At 33.5% G+C, this 19,292-nt stretch overlaps 1 protein-coding gene, 1 long non-coding RNA gene and 1 other non-coding gene across 4 annotated transcripts; 1 reads left to right on the top strand and 2 right to left on the bottom strand.

Annotated features, from left to right (window-relative positions):
• Positions 1 to 4,820: 4,820 nt before the first annotated feature.
• LOC145790270 (uncharacterized) lies at positions 4,821 to 6,133 on the top strand. Its single transcript, XR_014328955.1, has 2 exons — positions 4,821 to 5,069; positions 5,755 to 6,133. It is a non-coding gene; the product is annotated as an uncharacterized LOC145790270 (long non-coding RNA).
• A 1,836-nt stretch (positions 6,134 to 7,969) lies between these two features.
• On the bottom strand, positions 7,970 to 8,061 carry TRNAM-CAU (transfer RNA methionine (anticodon CAU)). The gene is given in 2 exon segments: positions 7,970 to 8,005; positions 8,024 to 8,061. It is a non-coding gene; the product is annotated as a tRNA-Met (tRNA).
• Positions 8,062 to 12,978: 4,917 nt separating this feature from the next.
• Positions 12,979 to 18,773, bottom strand: HMGB6 (high-mobility group box 6). 2 transcript variants are annotated; one of them, XM_082888993.1, is made up of 9 exons: positions 18,439 to 18,773; positions 18,125 to 18,207; positions 17,839 to 17,890; positions 17,614 to 17,721; positions 17,467 to 17,524; positions 17,327 to 17,371; positions 17,148 to 17,237; positions 16,940 to 17,022; positions 12,979 to 13,306 (listed from the first exon to the last, which is right to left on the bottom strand). In XM_082888993.1, the coding sequence occupies exons 1-8, from the start codon at positions 18,561 to 18,563 to the stop codon at positions 16,960 to 16,962; spliced, it is 624 nt and encodes a 207-aa protein (XP_082745119.1). In that variant the 5' UTR covers positions 18,564 to 18,773; the 3' UTR covers positions 12,979 to 13,306; positions 16,940 to 16,959. The 2 variants fall into 2 exon arrangements, with proteins under 2 accessions (XP_082745119.1, XP_028075235.2); XM_028219434.2 differs by lacking the exon at positions 12,979 to 13,306 and having other exon boundaries at positions 16,804 to 17,022.
• Between the last annotated feature and the right edge of the window lie 519 nt (positions 18,774 to 19,292).

The following is a 19,292-nucleotide window of genomic DNA, read 5'->3' as shown; positions in this document are numbered from 1 at the left end:
TTGTTTGGTAGCGGAATGAAAATTAAAAAATTTATTTTGAGTGTATTTTGTGATTAAAAATTTAATATAATAAACTAGTAATAAATTAATTAAATCTACTTGACACATGATTTCTTCATCTGTCTTTATCTATGACAAAATATACATATTGCATGTTCTAAAATTCTAAATCAAATTGATTAGTGCCTAGTTAGTCATGCAGGAGTCCCAAAAAAAAATTAACTATATTTTACAATATAAGAATATAAGAAAATATAAGAAAAATTTTAAAATATAAGAATACAACATTTTAAAATATATTCTTATAAAATTTTAAAATATATAAGAATATATTATTATCTATCATAAAATTTTAAAATATAAGAATATAAGAAAATATAAGAATATTTTAAAATATATTATTATATTTTTCAGTAAAAAAACATATTAGGACAAATATTTAAGATAATTTAATATTTTTAATTTATATTTAGTCGGAAAATAATTTAGTCGGTATTTAATTTACTTTTAGCGACCAAATTTTAGTCGACAATTATAATTAAAAATTTGTAAAATTGGACTTCAGATTTTGGGGGGCAAAATTAATTAGCTACTAAACATTTTCGTCGGAGAAAAGGCTTTATTTCTTATGGGCGACTACAAACGTTAGTCGGGAAAGAATAAACTAGGTTTAAGAAGTACACTCCCATACCACACGCTCTAACTCTCTTATACATCTCTGTTTGCCTCTACTCTCCTCCCGTTCTCTCTATCTTTCTCTCTCTCTCTCGCTTTTGTCTCTATCGTTACCGGAGCATCACCGCCATCGCACACGAGCACCACTGTCAATCCCCAAGTATTGTTCCCTCTCTATCTTTCGGTCTCTCTTCCCCTAATTTCAGCCTCTAGGGTTTTCTTCTTCCATTTGCATACCTTCACACATACCCGACCCCAAATCGATAGGGTTTCTTCTTCTTTCATTTGTTGAATTTATGCTTTTCTTCGTAACTACGATGGCTCAGAAGCAGTTTGAAACAATGCCTCTCTCAGTCCAGAACACCATATGGGTATCTCTCAAAACACACAAATCCAGATGGGTTCTTCTATTTTCTTAATATCTTTGTATGTGCAGGTCAAATTAACGGTTTGGATTTGATTCGTAGCTGTGACTCTGCTTTTTATTAGTTATTCATTCTGTTTTAATATGATTTTTATTGGATTGGTTTGGAATGGTGTTTTCTCTGTTTGTGTTGGTGTGTATACATAGTGTGTATATATAAATCTGTAGTATGTATGATTTAAAATCTGTTTGTATATATAAAATTTGTTTGTGTGTATATATAAATTTGGTTGTATAATTCTGTTTGTATACATAAATATGTTAATATATATGAATTTTGTGTATAATGAAAGAGTGAGAAATAAATTAAGAGAAGTATACAAATAGAGAAGAAAAGTCATAGAAGTATACAGATAGTTCTCTTGTTAGGATTAGCAATTTTGATAAGAAAATGGTTGCTTCTCCGCATTTTTTGTGAAAAGATGAATTTACACTAATTTGAGCCATGAATTTCGTTCCACAGCAGTAAACAATGAAGGTGAAAGAATAATTTAAAGGTCCCTCAATTCTGCTGATATCATTTTCAAGCTCTCAAATAATAATTTTTGCCCAAAAATGCATGGATTTTGTGGTCATATACGGTAATATATCCTTGCATATCATGCAAAAGCTTGATGCAATTTGTTACACTAATCCAGAAAAGGCCAAAAAAAAAAAAAAAAAAAAAAGAAGAAGAAAAGAAAAGAGAAGAGAACATGAGATTAAGTTGAATTATTCATGATGTTTGTATTATATGGATATGAATCTCAACAATACCTTCTTGATGTTTGTATTATTCATGGAGTTCATGTTGACAACACCTTTGTTTTTTGCTCCCTTATTATGTGTTATATTTATTAGAAATTAGAATATTATCATTTTGTCTATCTAGATAGAATTTTTTTAATGGGGATGATGTTCCAAGAAGACATCTGATAACTGGGTTATCCTTCATCACATTATAGAGTTGGGTGGTATATTTGAAAGGAGCATTTGATAGGAGTAGTAGAACGAATAAGAATTCGACATGGGTTCTAGAGTTCCATTATGAACCACATCTTTATTCTTCCAGGTGGTTCAGTTTTTAACTCCCAGGTTTCATGGAGCTCTTGGAGCTCTAATCGGTCTCTCTCTTTCTCTCACACACACACACACACAACCCTATGATATTTGTCTGTAACTCTTGTTGGTGATGCTTTGTGATTATTATGCCTAATTTTGTGAGTTTGTTCTTCTTGGTTGATACATATTCTTTTTATCAATTGGTTTTTGCTTCTATTCACTCTGCTTCAGCATGCGATCTGTGTTCGTCAGTCTTCTAACGAGGCTTATGTGACTCTTCTATACGGCGATGAGTTCTTACTGGGTGTTCGAGTTCTCGGGAAGTCGATTCGGGACACAGGATCTACTAAGGACATGGTTGTTCTTGTCTCTGATGGTGTTTCGGACTATGCCACGAAGCTCCTCTAGGTTTCAATTTTTTTGCTCCCTCTGTTTGTTTGGTTGCTAAGAAAATTTTAGGGAAAAAAAATTAGTGAATCAATTTTGAACTTGTTCGTGGGCAGGTTTTGCTTTACATTTTTGGTTGGTAATAAATTTAGGAAAAGAATAGATAATCGAATTTGATCTTGATTTCTTTTACATTGTTCCCAATTAGTTGCTGGGCAGGTTTTGGATTTGTGGGAATAAATAATTTTGAAATTGCTATATTTTCTTACTTGCCAAACAGAGAAGGGATTAAGAATGTGAGGTTATTGCTCAACTGGTAGAAGTTATGGACTTTATACTAGTAATTATCAGTTCTTTTCTTTGTTTGGCTGCTAAGAAAATTGAGGCAATTTTTTTTAAAAAAAATTCTTATGGTAAGTTATTCTGGTTTGAAGATTAGAACAAATTCTTTGTTTTGGTTTAGTGGGAATAAATAAGAGAAACTTACTTCAATCAATAAAGAAGAGGTTTGTTCCTTGGAAACTGATGATGCTATACTTTCTAAGAAAAATGGGATAAACTGATGATCCAATTTTGTGCCTTCCATCCCTCTCACCTCGCTTTCCATTTGCTCCAATTCAACAATGGAAGGCTCTGCCAATGAAAGACTTGATTTTGGGAAGATGGGTTATGGGTATTTATTTATTTCTTGTATTATCTTATTGTTTTTGGTTGGTGGGTTGAGCTCTATTTGATGATTTCTTTGATTTTTGATGCTCTGGTTTATTTAATTTCTCTACAGTTGCAAGCATTATAGGACAAGATGCAAGATTAGAGCTCCCTGCTGCAATGAAGTCTTTGATTGTCGTCATTGTCACAATGAATCCATGGTATTATGATCAAATTACTCTCTCCCCTGCTACCCTTTGTCAGGTAACTCTCTCTTCCTTCAAATTTTTCCTTCTGATCTTTGCTTTATACATAAACCACACATACAAATAATGGTAAAAACTCACAGTATGTATCAGTTGGCAAAACCACTGGGCTTTGAATTATCTTATAGTAAAGGTAGAATTTTATCTTCTTTTTGAAAAAAAAAAAAAAGAATTAATGACCCATTGAATGAATTAAAAAAAGGCTAGTATTCATGTCCTCCTGTCATACTTTTATATGTAATTTGATTTGAATCACTATATTGTTATGGTTGGGAATAGATAAAATCAAAGTTAATTTTAATTGATTGTGTAGAATTAAAATTATGTCATAAAATTCTCAACTCAACTTTTTGAATGATCCCATTGAATGAAATTTCTAACTACGCTAGTTCTACTATACGAGTAATATATACCTTAATATACTCGGGGTGAGATGTACAGTATTTATCAAGCTCCATAAACTCAACATATTACATACTAGATAGGAAGAAAATTATTGAAAAAAATTAAACTTGGAATAAAAAATTTGAAGTCCTGTATAGGAGTAATTTGGGTATGTAAAACTGTGTCATATATTTGTGTGAAAATAGATATATATATATATATATATATATATTTGTATATACGTGTTGTAGAATCTTATATACACTTAACAATGTATATAAGTGTTGTAGAATCTTATATTCACTTTCCTTCTACAAACGCAAGATCCAAACACAGGGTTGGTATGTGCCATTAGTTAACATCTGTCACCTTGTTACATCTTCGCTAGCAAGAGCAATGTTTAGTTTTTTACATGAACATTAGTTATTTTGCTGTTAGAAATTAACACTTTTTTTTCATTCCCCCCTCCCCTCCTTCTTGGGAGCTCACTGATTCAGGGATTTCTGTTTGCATATCTTGATAAGACTCACATACTTGAAGTTCTTTAATCCATAATCTCTTTTCCTCAACTTATGATCTCTTTGCATGATCCTATCAGTTAAAACACTATTTTGAGTTTGTTGTAAATTTCACAAAGATTCTAGTATACACACGTGACTGCTGGAGCTTTAGTTAAATTCTAACAAACTAACTATAGCAAACCTAACCATAACCGTCTAACTAAACTATAGTTAAATTCTAACAAACTAACTACCTAGCTTTGATAATACACACATGAATGCTGGAGCTTTTGCTTTGAAGCTGCTGGCTGCTGTTCTGCTCTGCTATGGCTGAGATGTTGCTGCTCTGCTGCTGTAGCTATGGCTGAGTTGCTGCTGCTGTTGTGAGCTTGAGCAGCTGCTGCGGAGCTGCTTGAGTTGCTATCTTATCATATTGATGGTTTAAGGTCCTTAGGCTATCCCAGATAATTTTGCAATTCTCAGAGGTAAATTAAATTGGTTGAATGAATCAATTATATAGATGTTTCCATTCCTTATCACTACTTTCATAATGTGCAGAATTTCTTCCTCGTGGAGGGCATTTTCATATTTCATAGCAAGTGTACGTACTTTTTATATTTTCACATTTTCATATTTCATAGCATGTGTAAGAAAATGAATTATTTCAGATGTACGTACTTGATAAGAGGGCGAGCCAATGAAACCAGCAGCGAACATAGAAATTGTCTAAAGTAGGGCCTTAAGGTAAAATTATTTAAATTTGTAATGGCTAAAGGCCAAAGTAAAATTATATATCTTTTCAAGGGAAATAATACTTCTTGTTATTATAAATTACTCAAGAATTATTACTGATAAGTTCATTTGAATGAATGTACTTATGAATGCCTTGGTCGATAATTACATGATTCTGAATGCCTTGTTCGAACAAGGTGTGTGCAACTTTTTGTGGGTATTGATATGTTGGAAATTGTTCCATAGTGGCAATGGAGGAAGGGGTTGTGGGGAAGGGTATTGCTGGTGGTTGGTTTACATAGGTATACATGTGTTTGTGTGTGTGTGTATAGGGGTTTAGTTCAGAAGAAAGGAAGAAGATTGGGGTATTTTCATCAATTCAAAGTTCCGTTAATACATATTAGCGGTGTGTTTTAATCCACAAACAATTAGAGGTTACGTGCTTATTTCCAAATGACAGGGGCTTGTGTGTACATGGCCCAAACCACAGGGGCTACATTTAGTTCATCATGAGGAAAAACCAAATCTGAAATTTGGAAAATTAATGAGTACCTGGTTGCATTATTGGAGGTGTGCAATTACAAAAAAAGAGAAATATACAATTGGAGGTGTGTAATTACAACATGAAGCATTTACTTTATTTTTAATCTATTAACCTTAGGATGCTAAATTGTTATTTTTATGAATTATTATGCAGGTTGTAAGAGGTGGTAGGAGAGAAAATATTTGAATCAACTATTGCAACTGTAGATATTACTGCTTATGAACACGAGAAAAAATAGTTTGTTACCTTTCCATTTTTCCCATGTCCCAGCAGATGGAATCATAATTTCTGGTCATTCTCTTGCCATCGATGAATCTAGCATGACTGCGGAAAGCAAGATTGTAAGTTATTTAGAATCAACACAGAATGGGGATTGTTGATGGCAAGTATCTCGGAAGTATTTGAGCATTTAGTTTTTTATGTGATTTATTTAAATTAATTCACCATCAAAAAAATATATAAATGTGTATGTATCATATTTATAATCACCTAATTTCAAATTCAACCCAGTGGGATTCATTTTATGTCTTTACTCATTTCAGCTGTGCTCTAGCAACAATGAATTGTACTCTCCTTCACAAGCTCTGGTCAGGACCCATATGGTGTGAAAGAAGGACAAGAAGAGAATCAGGAGAGTGAGGTGCACCTGCTATTTCCCTTCCCACTACAGGCATCCGTAGTGTGTGTGTGTGTGTGTGTGTTGGGTGGGGGGAGCCATCCTAACAATAACTCTTTGGTCATTGTGGAAACTCAGAAATGAATGTATACTTAAGAATGCAACACCAGAATTGTATATTTTACACTCCAATTTTATTTACTAATTTTAGGATTGATTATCAGGATGATATTTTGTATTACATATGTCAAATGGAGGGAATATATTTTGTATTACATATTTTGTATTACTAAATTATTGAGGTTGGAATATACTTGGGTCGTATGGAATTTGTATTACATATGTGGAGTGGAATGGAATGGAATGGAATTGGATATCGAATGGAATTTTTGGCATGCACATTGTCGAATGGTTGATAATATATATTTAGTATTGATGGATTTTGTTGTTTATACATTGTATAGGTTGTACTAATAATGGATACAGGTGGTTCAGAAATTTAAAAAAAAAAATAAAATTCTAATATAGTATTTGGCTACTAACTATTTTGGTAGCCAAAAACTATTTTCAAATGTTTTGGCCACTAATAAAGTAGGAAAATGAATAAAAGTTGGCATCCTTTGGCGACTAAATGCCATGGTCGGCAAATAGTGCAATTAGCGACTAAAACTTTAGTCTTTAAATAGTTCAAATTAGTTTTGTTATAACTTTCGGCGACTAATATTTTGGTCGCCAAAAATATAACTTTTGCCGACTAACCCAACTTTAGTAGCCAAACGTTGACGTTTGGCGACCAATAATTTAGTAGCTAAAAATTACCTTTTCGGCGACTATTTTTTTAGTCACCAAAGGGTCACATTTGCCGACTACACAAATTAGTAGCCAAATGTTGCATTTTCAACGACCAAACTCGCGTTTAGTCGCTAAAACATTTGCCGACAGGGTTTAGGCGACTAAGTTGGCGACAAAAAAATTTAGTCGCTAATTGGTTTTGGCGACTAAGATTTTGGTCGGCGAAAGTCTAATTTCTTGTAGTGATTTGTGAAAGTAACTTATCCAGAAGGCCACAATAACAAGTAAACCAGTTCATGTTATATCCACCAAAATTAGTATTTTTCTTCAATTTTGAATGCATAAATATAAATAAAGATAGATGCATTATAAATAGGAAAAACTTCGTTTTGCCCCCTTAGATTATCATTTGTATCACTTTATCCCATAAACTATCAATTTAAACTATTAACCCAAACTGTTAAGTAGTTTAAATATTTTTAACCAAATCTCACACTTGTCGACAAACACATGATTAAGTGAGGGTATTAATTCATTTTGACAAATATTCAACTATCATACAACAAAACACAATCAATTATTTTGAAAATATTCAATAAAGCACAAAATAATTACGTGCATAATTTTTTTTTCTTTTTTTTTTTTTGAGCCGGTGAGTGTGATATTTCATTCAAAATATTAAATCAATTGACAATTTGAGCTAACATGAACTATAAATCAATTGACAATTTAAGATAAAATGAATTAATATAAATAATTTAAGAAGATAGTTGTCCAAATTGGTAATTCAGGGGAAAAGTGACACAAGTCTTATAGTTTAAGCTGGCAAAGTAAATTTTTCCCAGAACAATTACAAAAAACAAAAAAGGGATCTGCACAAAATAAATACAATTTCATGGATGACCCAAAAAAAAAAAAGTAATTACATTAGACATGAAAAGTTCCATAAAAAGCATCATTTGGGGTGAGAGAGGCTCGAACTCTCGACCTCAGGATTACTCAGAGAAAATAAGCTATGAGACCTACGCGCTAGCCAACTGCGCCACCACCCCATATTGCAAGGGGTGTAACTACCTATTCATATTGAGGATTACGTAACATGTAATGAGTTTTTCCCCGAAATTCTCACTTGTTTCTAATCTCTGCCCACAATAATCAGATAATTTCAAATTCTAAGAAATAATCTACTATAATTATAACTCAGAAAAAAACTAACAAAGTGTAGTACAAATTTTTTTAACATATTGGGACATCGTAGTTCGAGAAAAAAGAAATTAAACATTGACCTTCTAGTAAGGTGCATAAATTCTGATAAATTAAATTAGTCATAGTTAATTTCATTAAAGATTTTATTTTGCACAATATGTGTGTGTATATATATATATAATAGTTTTCAATGAAAATTTTGAGTCACAATGTGTTAGGAAGGGGAAAAAATAGGATAAACTATTAATAAATCATAATAATTTGACTTAATTCTTATTAAAGTCCTATTGAAAATAAGTTTTAATAAAGTCATCGCTAGAAATATTTTTTTGTGACAATTGTTTGCATGTCATTAAAAATTGATAATTAATGACTTTTTTTGTTACGATTTTTATAAATTGTCGCTAAAATTTACAATTGGTGACCTTTTTTTTTCTGTAACGACTTTTTCAAACTATCATTAAAAGTTGAAAATTGGTGACTTTTTTATAACGATTTTTCTAAACTGTCACTAAAACTTATAATTAGTGATATTTTTTATGACAATTTTTAAACTATTACTGAAAATTAACAATTAGTGACATTTTTTTAACAGTATTTGATTAAAAATGCCATTAATTCTCATAAAATTTATTGGATAATAAGTCAACTTAATAGGACCTACACATAACCCCCCCCAAAAAAAGAAAAGAAACACCACATTTATGGGGGAAATATACTTCTTGTGGCCACCAACTTGCTAACAATCCGCTATCTTTATTGTCCTCAATAAATTCTTCAGGCAAGATTGCCAAATCACTTATTACAACATCCAATTCATTATATTTCTATCTCAATTGTTAGGGTCTTTAATCAACTCTCCATAGACATGACTGATTTTGTGGTTTTTATAATTTGATGAAATTCTCATAATATTTATAAATTGTCTTCTGAAATAAAATAATAATAAAAATAAGAGAAATGGGTGCTTACTATTTGCCAGCCCTATGCAAATTCCTTCACGTGTTGGTCTGCTATTAATTACAGTCACTTCCATAGTTCACATACACAGCGGAGTTTGGTTCTCTTTCCTCATGTAGCCAGCCATTCAAAACATTAGTGTCCTTGTATAAACTTGAAGGAAAGTAGTCCTCTAGTACACTCCTTGGAGATGATTGCAGACAGATTATTCCATTCCTTCAAAAAAATTTCCAGTTTTTTTTTTAATTTTTAATTTTTATTTATTTATATATTGATAAAGTAGAACTAATATAGATTAAAGAGAAGAGTACAAAGTTCGGGGATAAGTAATCCCTCTAGCATCATCATACATTTGGGAGGAAATTGGTGTAAAATGTGCAAACCATTTGATGATTGTAAACCAAAATTAGAGCATCTCCAATGGTTGTTGCTATATTGAGGTTGCTATTGCTATAATTTGGCAATGAATAGTGTTATTTTGTCAAATTATAGCAATGGTGCTCCAATGGTCATTTGCTATTTTTGACAAATCTCAACCAACTTTCCCTCCAACTTTGTAGGTGTTGCTTGGATATAAGTTTTTTGTGATTTTATTTTTGTTTATTTTTTTGTCTTTTGTGACATTTTTTTACTTGTTTGTTAAAAAAATTATATATTTATATTATTCCCAACTAGACAAATATAAAAAATGAAAAATTGGAAAAATTGAAAATAATTATATATTTATATTATAATGTATTTTTATTATAATAAAATTATCTTCATTTAATATCAGCTAATCTATTTTATCTTTTTATTGCCTTTATTTGAAAAAATATATTTATTTTTTTGCATTATACTTTATTGAAAATATTAAATAATAATACAAATTAGTAAACATTATACATTGAAAAAATAATATTATATATGTTTTTTTTCAATTTCAATTTCAATTTTTCAATTTCAATTTTTTATGTAAAAAATAATTTCAATTTTATTTTATTTTATTTTTTTTTGTGTTAAACAAACCAAACAGAGCCCAACGGCTCTTTATTACACTATTGATATTTATGTTTTGATCAAGACAGATCAAGCATCTCTCTCTTCTCACTCTTCTCCTCCACGGCTCTTCCTCTCCCTCTCATTCTCACTCTTTCTCCTCCATGGCTGAAATCAAACACAGCACAAACCAAACCAAATAGAGCACAAGATCAAACCCAATCTCCCCTTCTCCTCCAAGATCGAAACCCCCTCCTCCATGATCTCCTCCAAGATCGGAACCCCTTCTCCTCCATGATCTCCTCCAAGATCGGAACCCCTTCTCCTCCATGATCTCCTCCATGATCGGAACCCGATCTCCCCCTTCTCTTCCAAGATCGGAACCCCCTCTCTCTGGTTTCACTCTATCTCCCTCTCAATCCTCACCTCCGATCTGTGTACTCTCTGGAATAATGGTACGATCTCCATCTATATACATACTCATATATATATATATATATATGTTTTGATCTGTCTTCATATATACATATATATATGTTTTTTTAATTTTTTCCTTCATCAATATATATATATATATAATGTTCTGGATACGATTTGTTCCTTCATCAATATATATATATATATATAAATTTTTTAATTTTTTAATTTGATCTGTCTTCAATTTTTTATATCTGTCATGAAATTTTTTTTGATTATCCGGTATACAGAAATTTGCATTGATATATATGTTTTGATATCTGAAACTGAAATTTGTTTGATTCTGAAAATTGGGCCTCCAACGGTGTCTGATTTTTGCTGATCTGGCAAGCTTGGCATCTGCCATTTCACTTGCCAAATTTGAGAACACATATGGCATCTGCCATCTTTGGCAAGTGAAATAGCAGACCGTTGGAGACTCATTTTTGCCATTCCTGTCATTTTTTAGCTTTGGCAACTGATATAGCAGAACCATTGGAGATGCTCTTAGCTAGAGTATCGGCACATCTATTAACTTCATGAAAATTATGCTCAATTGAGTGCACCCCCAGTTGGTTCAGTAGGTACCTCCAATCACATATGAGATTACTGAGGTGATGATGAGAGTCATTGTGATCTCCAAAGATGAGTTGTATAGCAAGAAGAGCATTCGTTTCAACTATTAAATTTGTGAAACCATTTTCTAGGCAAAAGTTAAGGCCGTCTTTTAAGCCCCATAATTTACCATAGATGCTTGTAGCAATGCCTATATTTCTGGTGAAGCCAGCAACGGATCTACCAAGGTGGTCTCTAAGAATTCCCCCATAACTGGTTGGGCCTGGGTTTCCTTTTGCAGCCCCATCAGTGTTGAGCTTTAGCATGCCTGGGTCAAATGGTTTCCAACTAATGTGGCAAGTGATTAAGGATGTTTTCTCCAGACTAAAGTTGGTAAAGTGCTGCCACTCACTAGGGATGGCAATTTGAAACCGGCCCGACGGAGACCCGACCCCTCGACCCCGAATGAGACGGTTTTTCCCCGAAAAAAATTCCCCACAGGCCGGGGATGGTATTAAAAAATAAACCCCCGATCATTTTCGGGCCGGGGACGGGGATAGATTTTCCGGCCCCGGCCCCGGCCCGAGTAATCCCCGTATATATCCCCGAATATATATATATATATATATATATATATGTTTAGGTTACTTTTTAAGACTCATTTCATTTGAGCCTCTCCCACTTTCACTCTCTCTTCTCTCGGCCTCTCTCTGCTGCGATGCCCACGGCGATGGCGTCGGCCGCTCCTCCTCTCTCCCTCACAGCATCACAGCGGCGGCTCCTCCTCCTCTCTCTCAATGGCGGCAGCTCCTCTCTCTCTCTCACGGTATGTCCTCTCTCTCTCTCTCTCTCTTTCACAGTATCTCCTCTCTAGTTTCTCTCTCTCTCTCTCTCTCTCTCTCTCTCTCTCTCTTTGTTTTTTGATTTTGTTCTTTAGATCTGGAAGTTTTGGTCACCGGTGCCAAGATCCGAGTTAAGGAGTGAAGCAAACAAACCAAAGAAAATACAAAACAAGAAGTATATATGATCTGAAGAGACGAATCATGGCAAGGATTCCTTGGAGTGAAGCAAACAGATTTTGTTTGGGTTTAGTTCATTGAAGAGATGAATCTGGGTGTGTTGAATTTGTTATTGAATATATGATCTAAAGTATTAAATCTGTTGTTAAATTTGTTATTGATATGAAGTATATATCAGATCTGGAAGTATTAAATATGATCTGAAGTATTGTATATGATCTGAAGCTCTCTTTTTTTTATTATTGAATATATGATCTGAAGTATTATATATCAGATCTGGAAGAATTAAATATGATCTGAAGTTTTTTTTTTTTTTTTTTGGCCAGGGACTCTTCGGGGTCGGGGAAACCCGATCCCCGTTAGGGGACGGGGGCGGGGGTAGTGACAAGTTCCTTGTTGGGGATCGGGGCCGGGGACAGGGGAATTTTCACCGTCGGGGATCGGGGACGGGGAGGGTGATCCCCGGCCCCGCCCCGTTGCCATTCCTACCACTGACAAGCAAAGGCTAGGATGAGGTGGGGTTTGAAAGGGTTAGGGTTTGAGGGTAAGAAACACTGAGAATTTCGAACTTTCTAGATTTCCCAGCAGACTAGGGGAAAGACAATGGACTAGTAATTATTGTCATAGGTTTCAACTGAAAGGCAGTTGACTTTGATCCAATCAACTAAATTAAGGTTGAAGGAGGAGGCATGTGTCATGACCCGAACCTGTCCCTATAGGTTAAGATCATAACTGCCCGGTAATTATTAGATTACCTATAGCCTCAGACAGAAAATAGATTTTTAAATAATCATATGGGGCCAAAAGCGAAAACAGACTTAAAAATTGTCCAATGAGTTGTGCTTACATGATAAAACGAAACATTTCATAAACAGTCCATAATAACTCACACATAAAAAACAGAGTTAATATCTTATACATCCAGGAACGTCAAGACATGCAGTCAGCCAAACAAAGCAAACTTATATGCATGGATGATCCAACGTATTCACCGATAAAGCAAAAGTGTAAACACAAGAACAAAAATAAAGTCTCGTGCGTGAGACGTGCGGGCTGACTCCACAAAACTTGACTTCCTCTTATATCTTTCACTGAGGTTGGGTTTGGACATCTCTTTGCTTACCTACACAGATATAAATGAGAGTGAGCGATAGCCCAGTGAATAATATCAAAATAAAGAAGTTACATGAATGAAATTCATAACAGACATTTCTAACGACCTTAGGCCCATTCACATTTTTATCTAATACATCAAACAACCTTAGGCCCAAATATATCAAACGACCTCAGGCCCAATTCGCTCTTATCAAATGGCCTCAGGCCCAATTTGTTTGTGTCAAACGGCTTTTGATTCAATCATTTACGTCAAACGGCCTTTGGCCCCAATCATTCATGTCAGACGGCCTTTGGCCCAATCATATTCTTGATAGTCTTATACAAATATTAGGCATATAACATACTCATTCATAATTCAAATCAACAAATCCATGGAGCTTATACATAATTAGCATTTGAAAATAACATACTTGAAAATATCTTTACTATGATATTACACAGTGTCCTACCGGTGGATTCGTCCTTGTGCTCGACTCTACACAATTCATAACACATATTGGATCACAAACAATTCAATCCGTTTTTTAATCTATTTATTTCCCTTAAGCTTCTTTCTTTACCCTTTAGGTCATTTACAAAGCTCAAGATATGCCTAAGAGTGCTTAGAAATGAAAGAGAACGGAAAATAAAACACAAAACCATTTTTCACAATTTCAAGAACAGGGCTCTCCACTCGAGCGCGGCTTTGGCCGCTCGAGCGAACCCCTTTAGTCTGTAAAAGTACTAATTACTACATTTCTACGCTCAAGCGTGACTCTTTCCATTCGAGCGGACATTAATGTCTGCAAAAGTTCTGAAAGCTAATATTTCACGCTCAAGCAGCGCTTTCCCTGCTCGAGCGGACATGCCGAATTCTGAAATTTTCAGAATTGCATTTGAAGCTCGAACTTAGCATTCAAAGGGTCTAAAGCTCATGTTCTTGATACAAAATCATGGAAATCTTTATACAATGTGAGGACATAAGAAAATTGAGTCTAATTTGTCCAAAATCACAATTTAATTCCCAAATTATTTCACATTTTTCTTGACAACTCATACCAACTTCATGTCTTGCCTCTTGAGCTCACCAACATATACACACACACATGCCTCTCTTATTGCCACCATATTGCACACGTGCACACTTAATCAAGCCTCCAACACAACACTCACATGCACACACATACACAAATTTTCTTTGCACACCCAAAATTTCTTTGCACACACCCATATACATCCTCAAATTACTTTAGATAATCCAATTTATGATTAAAATTAACTTAATTAACACAGTCTTAATAAATCTTAATTAGTACATAATTAAATTAATCATAACTAATTACAAATCCCACATAATTTAATTAGTCTAATTTGACATCCTTTAAAACCCAATTAATTATATTTAAATTTATCAATCTGAATCAAATTTTTAATCAAACTTCCAAAAAACTCCAAATATTAAATTAAACTTATTGTCATCATAAATTTTGATTTCCCAAATTGTTTAGGCCTTTGATTCCTAATCAAACTTCAAATTTCTGTCAATAAATTATATATTCAAATTAGATACCCCATAAATAAATTTAATTCATAGTAATTACAATTCTCAATTCTCATAATTTAACTAACTTAATTAACTCCAATTCGAATCTAATTAATCAAATCTCAATTTTATTAAGCTAAATCAAATATTTAATTAAACTCCCAAATAGATCCGTAATTAAAATTAAATTGATTCAACTTCTTAGTTTTACTTCCTTAAACGATTTGGACAGTTAATTTCTAATTTTCAAAATAAATCTTTAATAGAATCATATACGAATCAGATTCCACAATTCTCATAAATCTCAAATTAAATTAGGAAAACAATTAATTAAAATCTCAAATCTACATAATTAACCAAATATAAAATATTATGTAACTATTGGTCACAGTGCAATATCAGAAGACATGGATGGGTTGTTTCAGGATAGGAATTGCAGAGGGGGCACAAGTCATCCGGGGAGATATTTCTATGATGGAGAAAAGATTTTGTAGTGATCCGTTGGGGCGAGGCTAACCAGAAAAAGTGACGGATGCAAGGGTTGGCATTAATCTTCCATACCCAAGACCAATTGTCCAAAGGAGGGGATTTGTGAAAATCCTTGACAAGAAGATAGGCTGAGCTGCTACTGAAGACACCATTAGGCAAGTATTTCCACCAAATTTGATTTGGTTCATTAGAGAACCAAGGGAGAAAAAAGCAATGGATTGAGTTGAGAAGGCTAGAGGGTAAAGTGAGTGAGATGTTAGAGAAATTCCAACTGTTGTTGACCCAACAGTCCCTAAAAATAAGTTCTTCTCTATCAAGTGCTCCTTTTACCAAATGTTTAATTAAACCAAAACCAATCCAATCATGGTACCAAAAAGAGGTATTAAGCCCACTCTTGAGTAGGATTTTGGTACCTTTTTTGAATAGATGAGAGCTTTCCAGAATGACCCTCCAAGTGTGAGATGCCTTGCTGGCTTTTTTTCTTTGTTGGGGTATTTAACATTTAGGTCCTTGGCCCAAATAGCATTTTTCTCATTCCTCAGCCTCCAATTGAGTTTAGCCATAGCTACTTTGTTGAAGTCAATTTGTCTAATCCCTAGCCCACCAAAAGATTTAGATTTGATAGTCTCCCACCTAGTAGCATGAATTTTTTTGGTCTCAATGGTGGATCCCCAAAGAAAGTCCCTATTCAATTTGTTAAAGAGTGTTAGAGATTGACTTGGGGAGGGGTCCCTATTCCATCATTTTTAGTGCAACTTGAACAATCATCAATCTTTCATCCATATATCCAAACCAGCTCACAAACAAAGAATCACTGACCAAATTGGAAAACTTCTAAATCTTAAAAAAATTAGGTCACAGTGCAAATCTATAGTTGTATCTCAAACTTGATTAAATTACAAAGGTTAGATGTCTCAAGGAACAAAATAAAGGCACAACTCCTGCAAGCTTTGGAGTATTGTTGAAGATGCAATGACTAGACTGTACATGCAAACTTCACGAGGGTACACATTATATAGAGAAATCCCACAAGAGAGATCATAATATATTTTCCCTACTACTGCATATGGCCACAATCTATGCTTATGTGGCAAGTAACTGCCACCATGTAAGGACAAGAAACCAAGGAAAAAAATGCCAATTCAATTGCCAAAATGGTTATACTCGTACCATTTGAGCAATTTCAAATGGAAGAGGAAAGGAGATAAATTATGGTCTTCCTACAACTACATTTGCATGTCTTTCCGTTTAGTTTTTCCACTACCAACCTATTTGCACATTTTTGTTACCTTTAATAATTGAAAGTTAAGAACCTTGACTTAATGGCATGATCACACTTGAGAACTTTTCTAGTCCAATAAATTCAATCTTAAATGTGCTTTCAAATGCTATAGATCACAAAGCAGAAATTCCAAGTACACTTACAAACTAACCTTAATAACCTATCAGTATTAAGAATCCAGAGCACAAAAAATGGAAAATTGAATGAACAATTTGGTTTGAAGAGCATTATAGCATTCATAAGAGACTTGGAAGGCTAAACTATATTCAACATCAACAAGGGCAAAGGTCCAGGGACAATCATTCACCACAAAACATGTAAAGAAAAAAAAATAAAATGAAAGAAACCTAAACAGGAGAAGATATTCCTATTCATCATCAGACACTGTCTCCACTTGTGCTTCCTTATCCAATGAACCATCTTCTTTGTCCTGCCCAAACAACAAATATGAATTCATCCTTGGATCAATTAAAATATGCATTAATTGAGAAAAATAAAACAAATCAAATAGAAGATATAAATTAGAAAAAACTTGGGCATCAAGAAGAAACTTACATCTGCATTTTGAACATCCTTATCTGAATTCAAAGCCTTGCCATACTCTGCTTTAAGCTCTGCAGCTCTATCCAGATAAATCTTTTTCTCCTAGTAAAGGAATTATTAAGGTTAAAAGGGTCAGAACATTTTGACAAAACATTTTTGCTTTGGAAAAATAAAATCAGATTGTCACTCACTTCATCTGTCATAGATTTCCATTTCTCACCACCTTCCTTTGCAACCTAAGTTTCATCCAAAAGGGCAAATACATCACATTCAATAAATCCCAGAAATACAAAAATGATCTGCAGTAAAAAGTCAAGAGCTCAATTTCTACCGTAGCAACACTTTTACAGTCTGGATTGGCTTCTTTGTAAGTTTTCCTGAATTCACTCCTGAAGCATAATGAATGTTATCAAATGTGTCTATATATATATATATATATAGAGAGAGAGAGAGAGAGAGAGAGGGAGGGAGGCATTACATGAAGAGGAAAAAAGCAGTTTGGGGACGTTTGGGCTGGTTTGGATCTTTAGCTTTCTTTTCCTTCTTCACTTTCTTTGGATTTGGTTCAGTAGATTTTACTTTCTTTCTGCAAGAAGAAAAAAAAAAAGTGTTCAGAAATCAAATTAAGAAACCGCTAAACATGCAAAATGATCTAAACATCAATATGTAGCATGAAACAAGCATAAAGTGGAAGTGAATTTACTTTTCTGCTGGTATTGCATCACATTGCTTTTCATTTTCCAACATTTGTGCATCTGTAACAAAAAACCCAAGAAAAAAAATAAACCATTATAAAAGAGAGGGAAAAAAAGAAAAAGAAAAAGAAAAATCAATAACTGAACCATAAGCATCATAAACAGGGACAATTAGTATATGGTTTTATGTATTTCTATTATGTGGGTATGTATATTTACTACGAATATGCAGACAAGAAGATAGAAACATAACAAAGTGATGGACAAAAATTGGAAGGGGAAAGAAATACATACCAAGAGACCTCTCAATTTGAGCTTCAATGTGGCAATCGTGCCAGCCAATCAGAACAACAGGCACCTGCCTGCTGCACTTTTCACTGCACCCATAATATATAATTAATTTAACAAATCAAATTTCCCATCATAATTTTTACATTCAATTATCCATCTCCCAACCCATAACCATTATCGATAAAAAAAAAAAAAAAATGTTGATATAAAATTAAAACCAAGAAATCAATCAACAAAACAAAAGCCCTCTTCGGGAAACAAAGAAAAGAGGGGTATACATGTTGTGTTTGTACGGAAATAAATAAATAAATAAATACCAACGAGTGAAAGCACTGCCGTCATGGGCTCGCTTGAGAGAAGAAGGAGAAGACGAGTCGTCGGCTTCCACTCTCTTCTTGGGTCTGGGTCTCGCTGCGTTCTTCGATGTTCCTCCACCTCCCATTTTCCCCAATTCCCACAATCTCACACACACTCTCTCTCTCTTCTCTCTCTCTCTCTCAGACAGAGATTTTCTTTCGCAGAAAGGTTACGAAGGAATTAGGGATTTTGGGGGCGGGGTATTATAAGAAAGAAATGATCAAAATATGAATAATAGTGTAAATTTATTTGGAGTTGCCGCCAACTCTTTTAACGGCGGGAAATGCCAAAAAATAGATTTTTGTTTTTTTGGGGGGCTTTTATTTTAGTTCAAAGCGCTTCCCAATTCAATTCACACGGATCCGTGACACGTCTCACTTCGTCACCGTCCGATTATTTAAAATTTTGTATGGTCGCTTTGGATTCTGTTTCTTCTCCTATGGATGGTTTTAGGAAGTTGATAAAAAATTGATTTTTGATTTTTTATTAAGTTTTTTAGTTTTTTTTGAAATGATTTAAAAAGTTGACTTTTTACTTTTTAGTTTAATATTTATTTATGGTATTAAATCAAATTAAAATGATCAAAATGTCTTTATCCAACATAAGAGATTTATTTTTTTTTCAGAGGTCCTAATTTATAATTTTAAAACTATATTTTTGACACTTCTCAAAGGAATTTTGTTGCGTTTATGTTCCCAAAATGGCACTATGTCTCTCTTTGATATCTCCCTCCCTCCACTCTATTTTGACATGATTTTTTTTTTTTTTGAAATTACACTATATGGTGTCAGTAAAAAAATATTTACAAAATATA

The sequence above is a fragment of the Camellia sinensis genome, chromosome 1 (genome assembly GCF_055761805.1).
Source record: "Camellia sinensis isolate YWXY chromosome 1, ASM5576180v1, whole genome shotgun sequence".
Taxonomy (NCBI): domain Eukaryota; kingdom Viridiplantae; phylum Streptophyta; class Magnoliopsida; order Ericales; family Theaceae; genus Camellia; species Camellia sinensis.
This window is presented reverse-complemented; position numbering and strand designations above follow the sequence as displayed.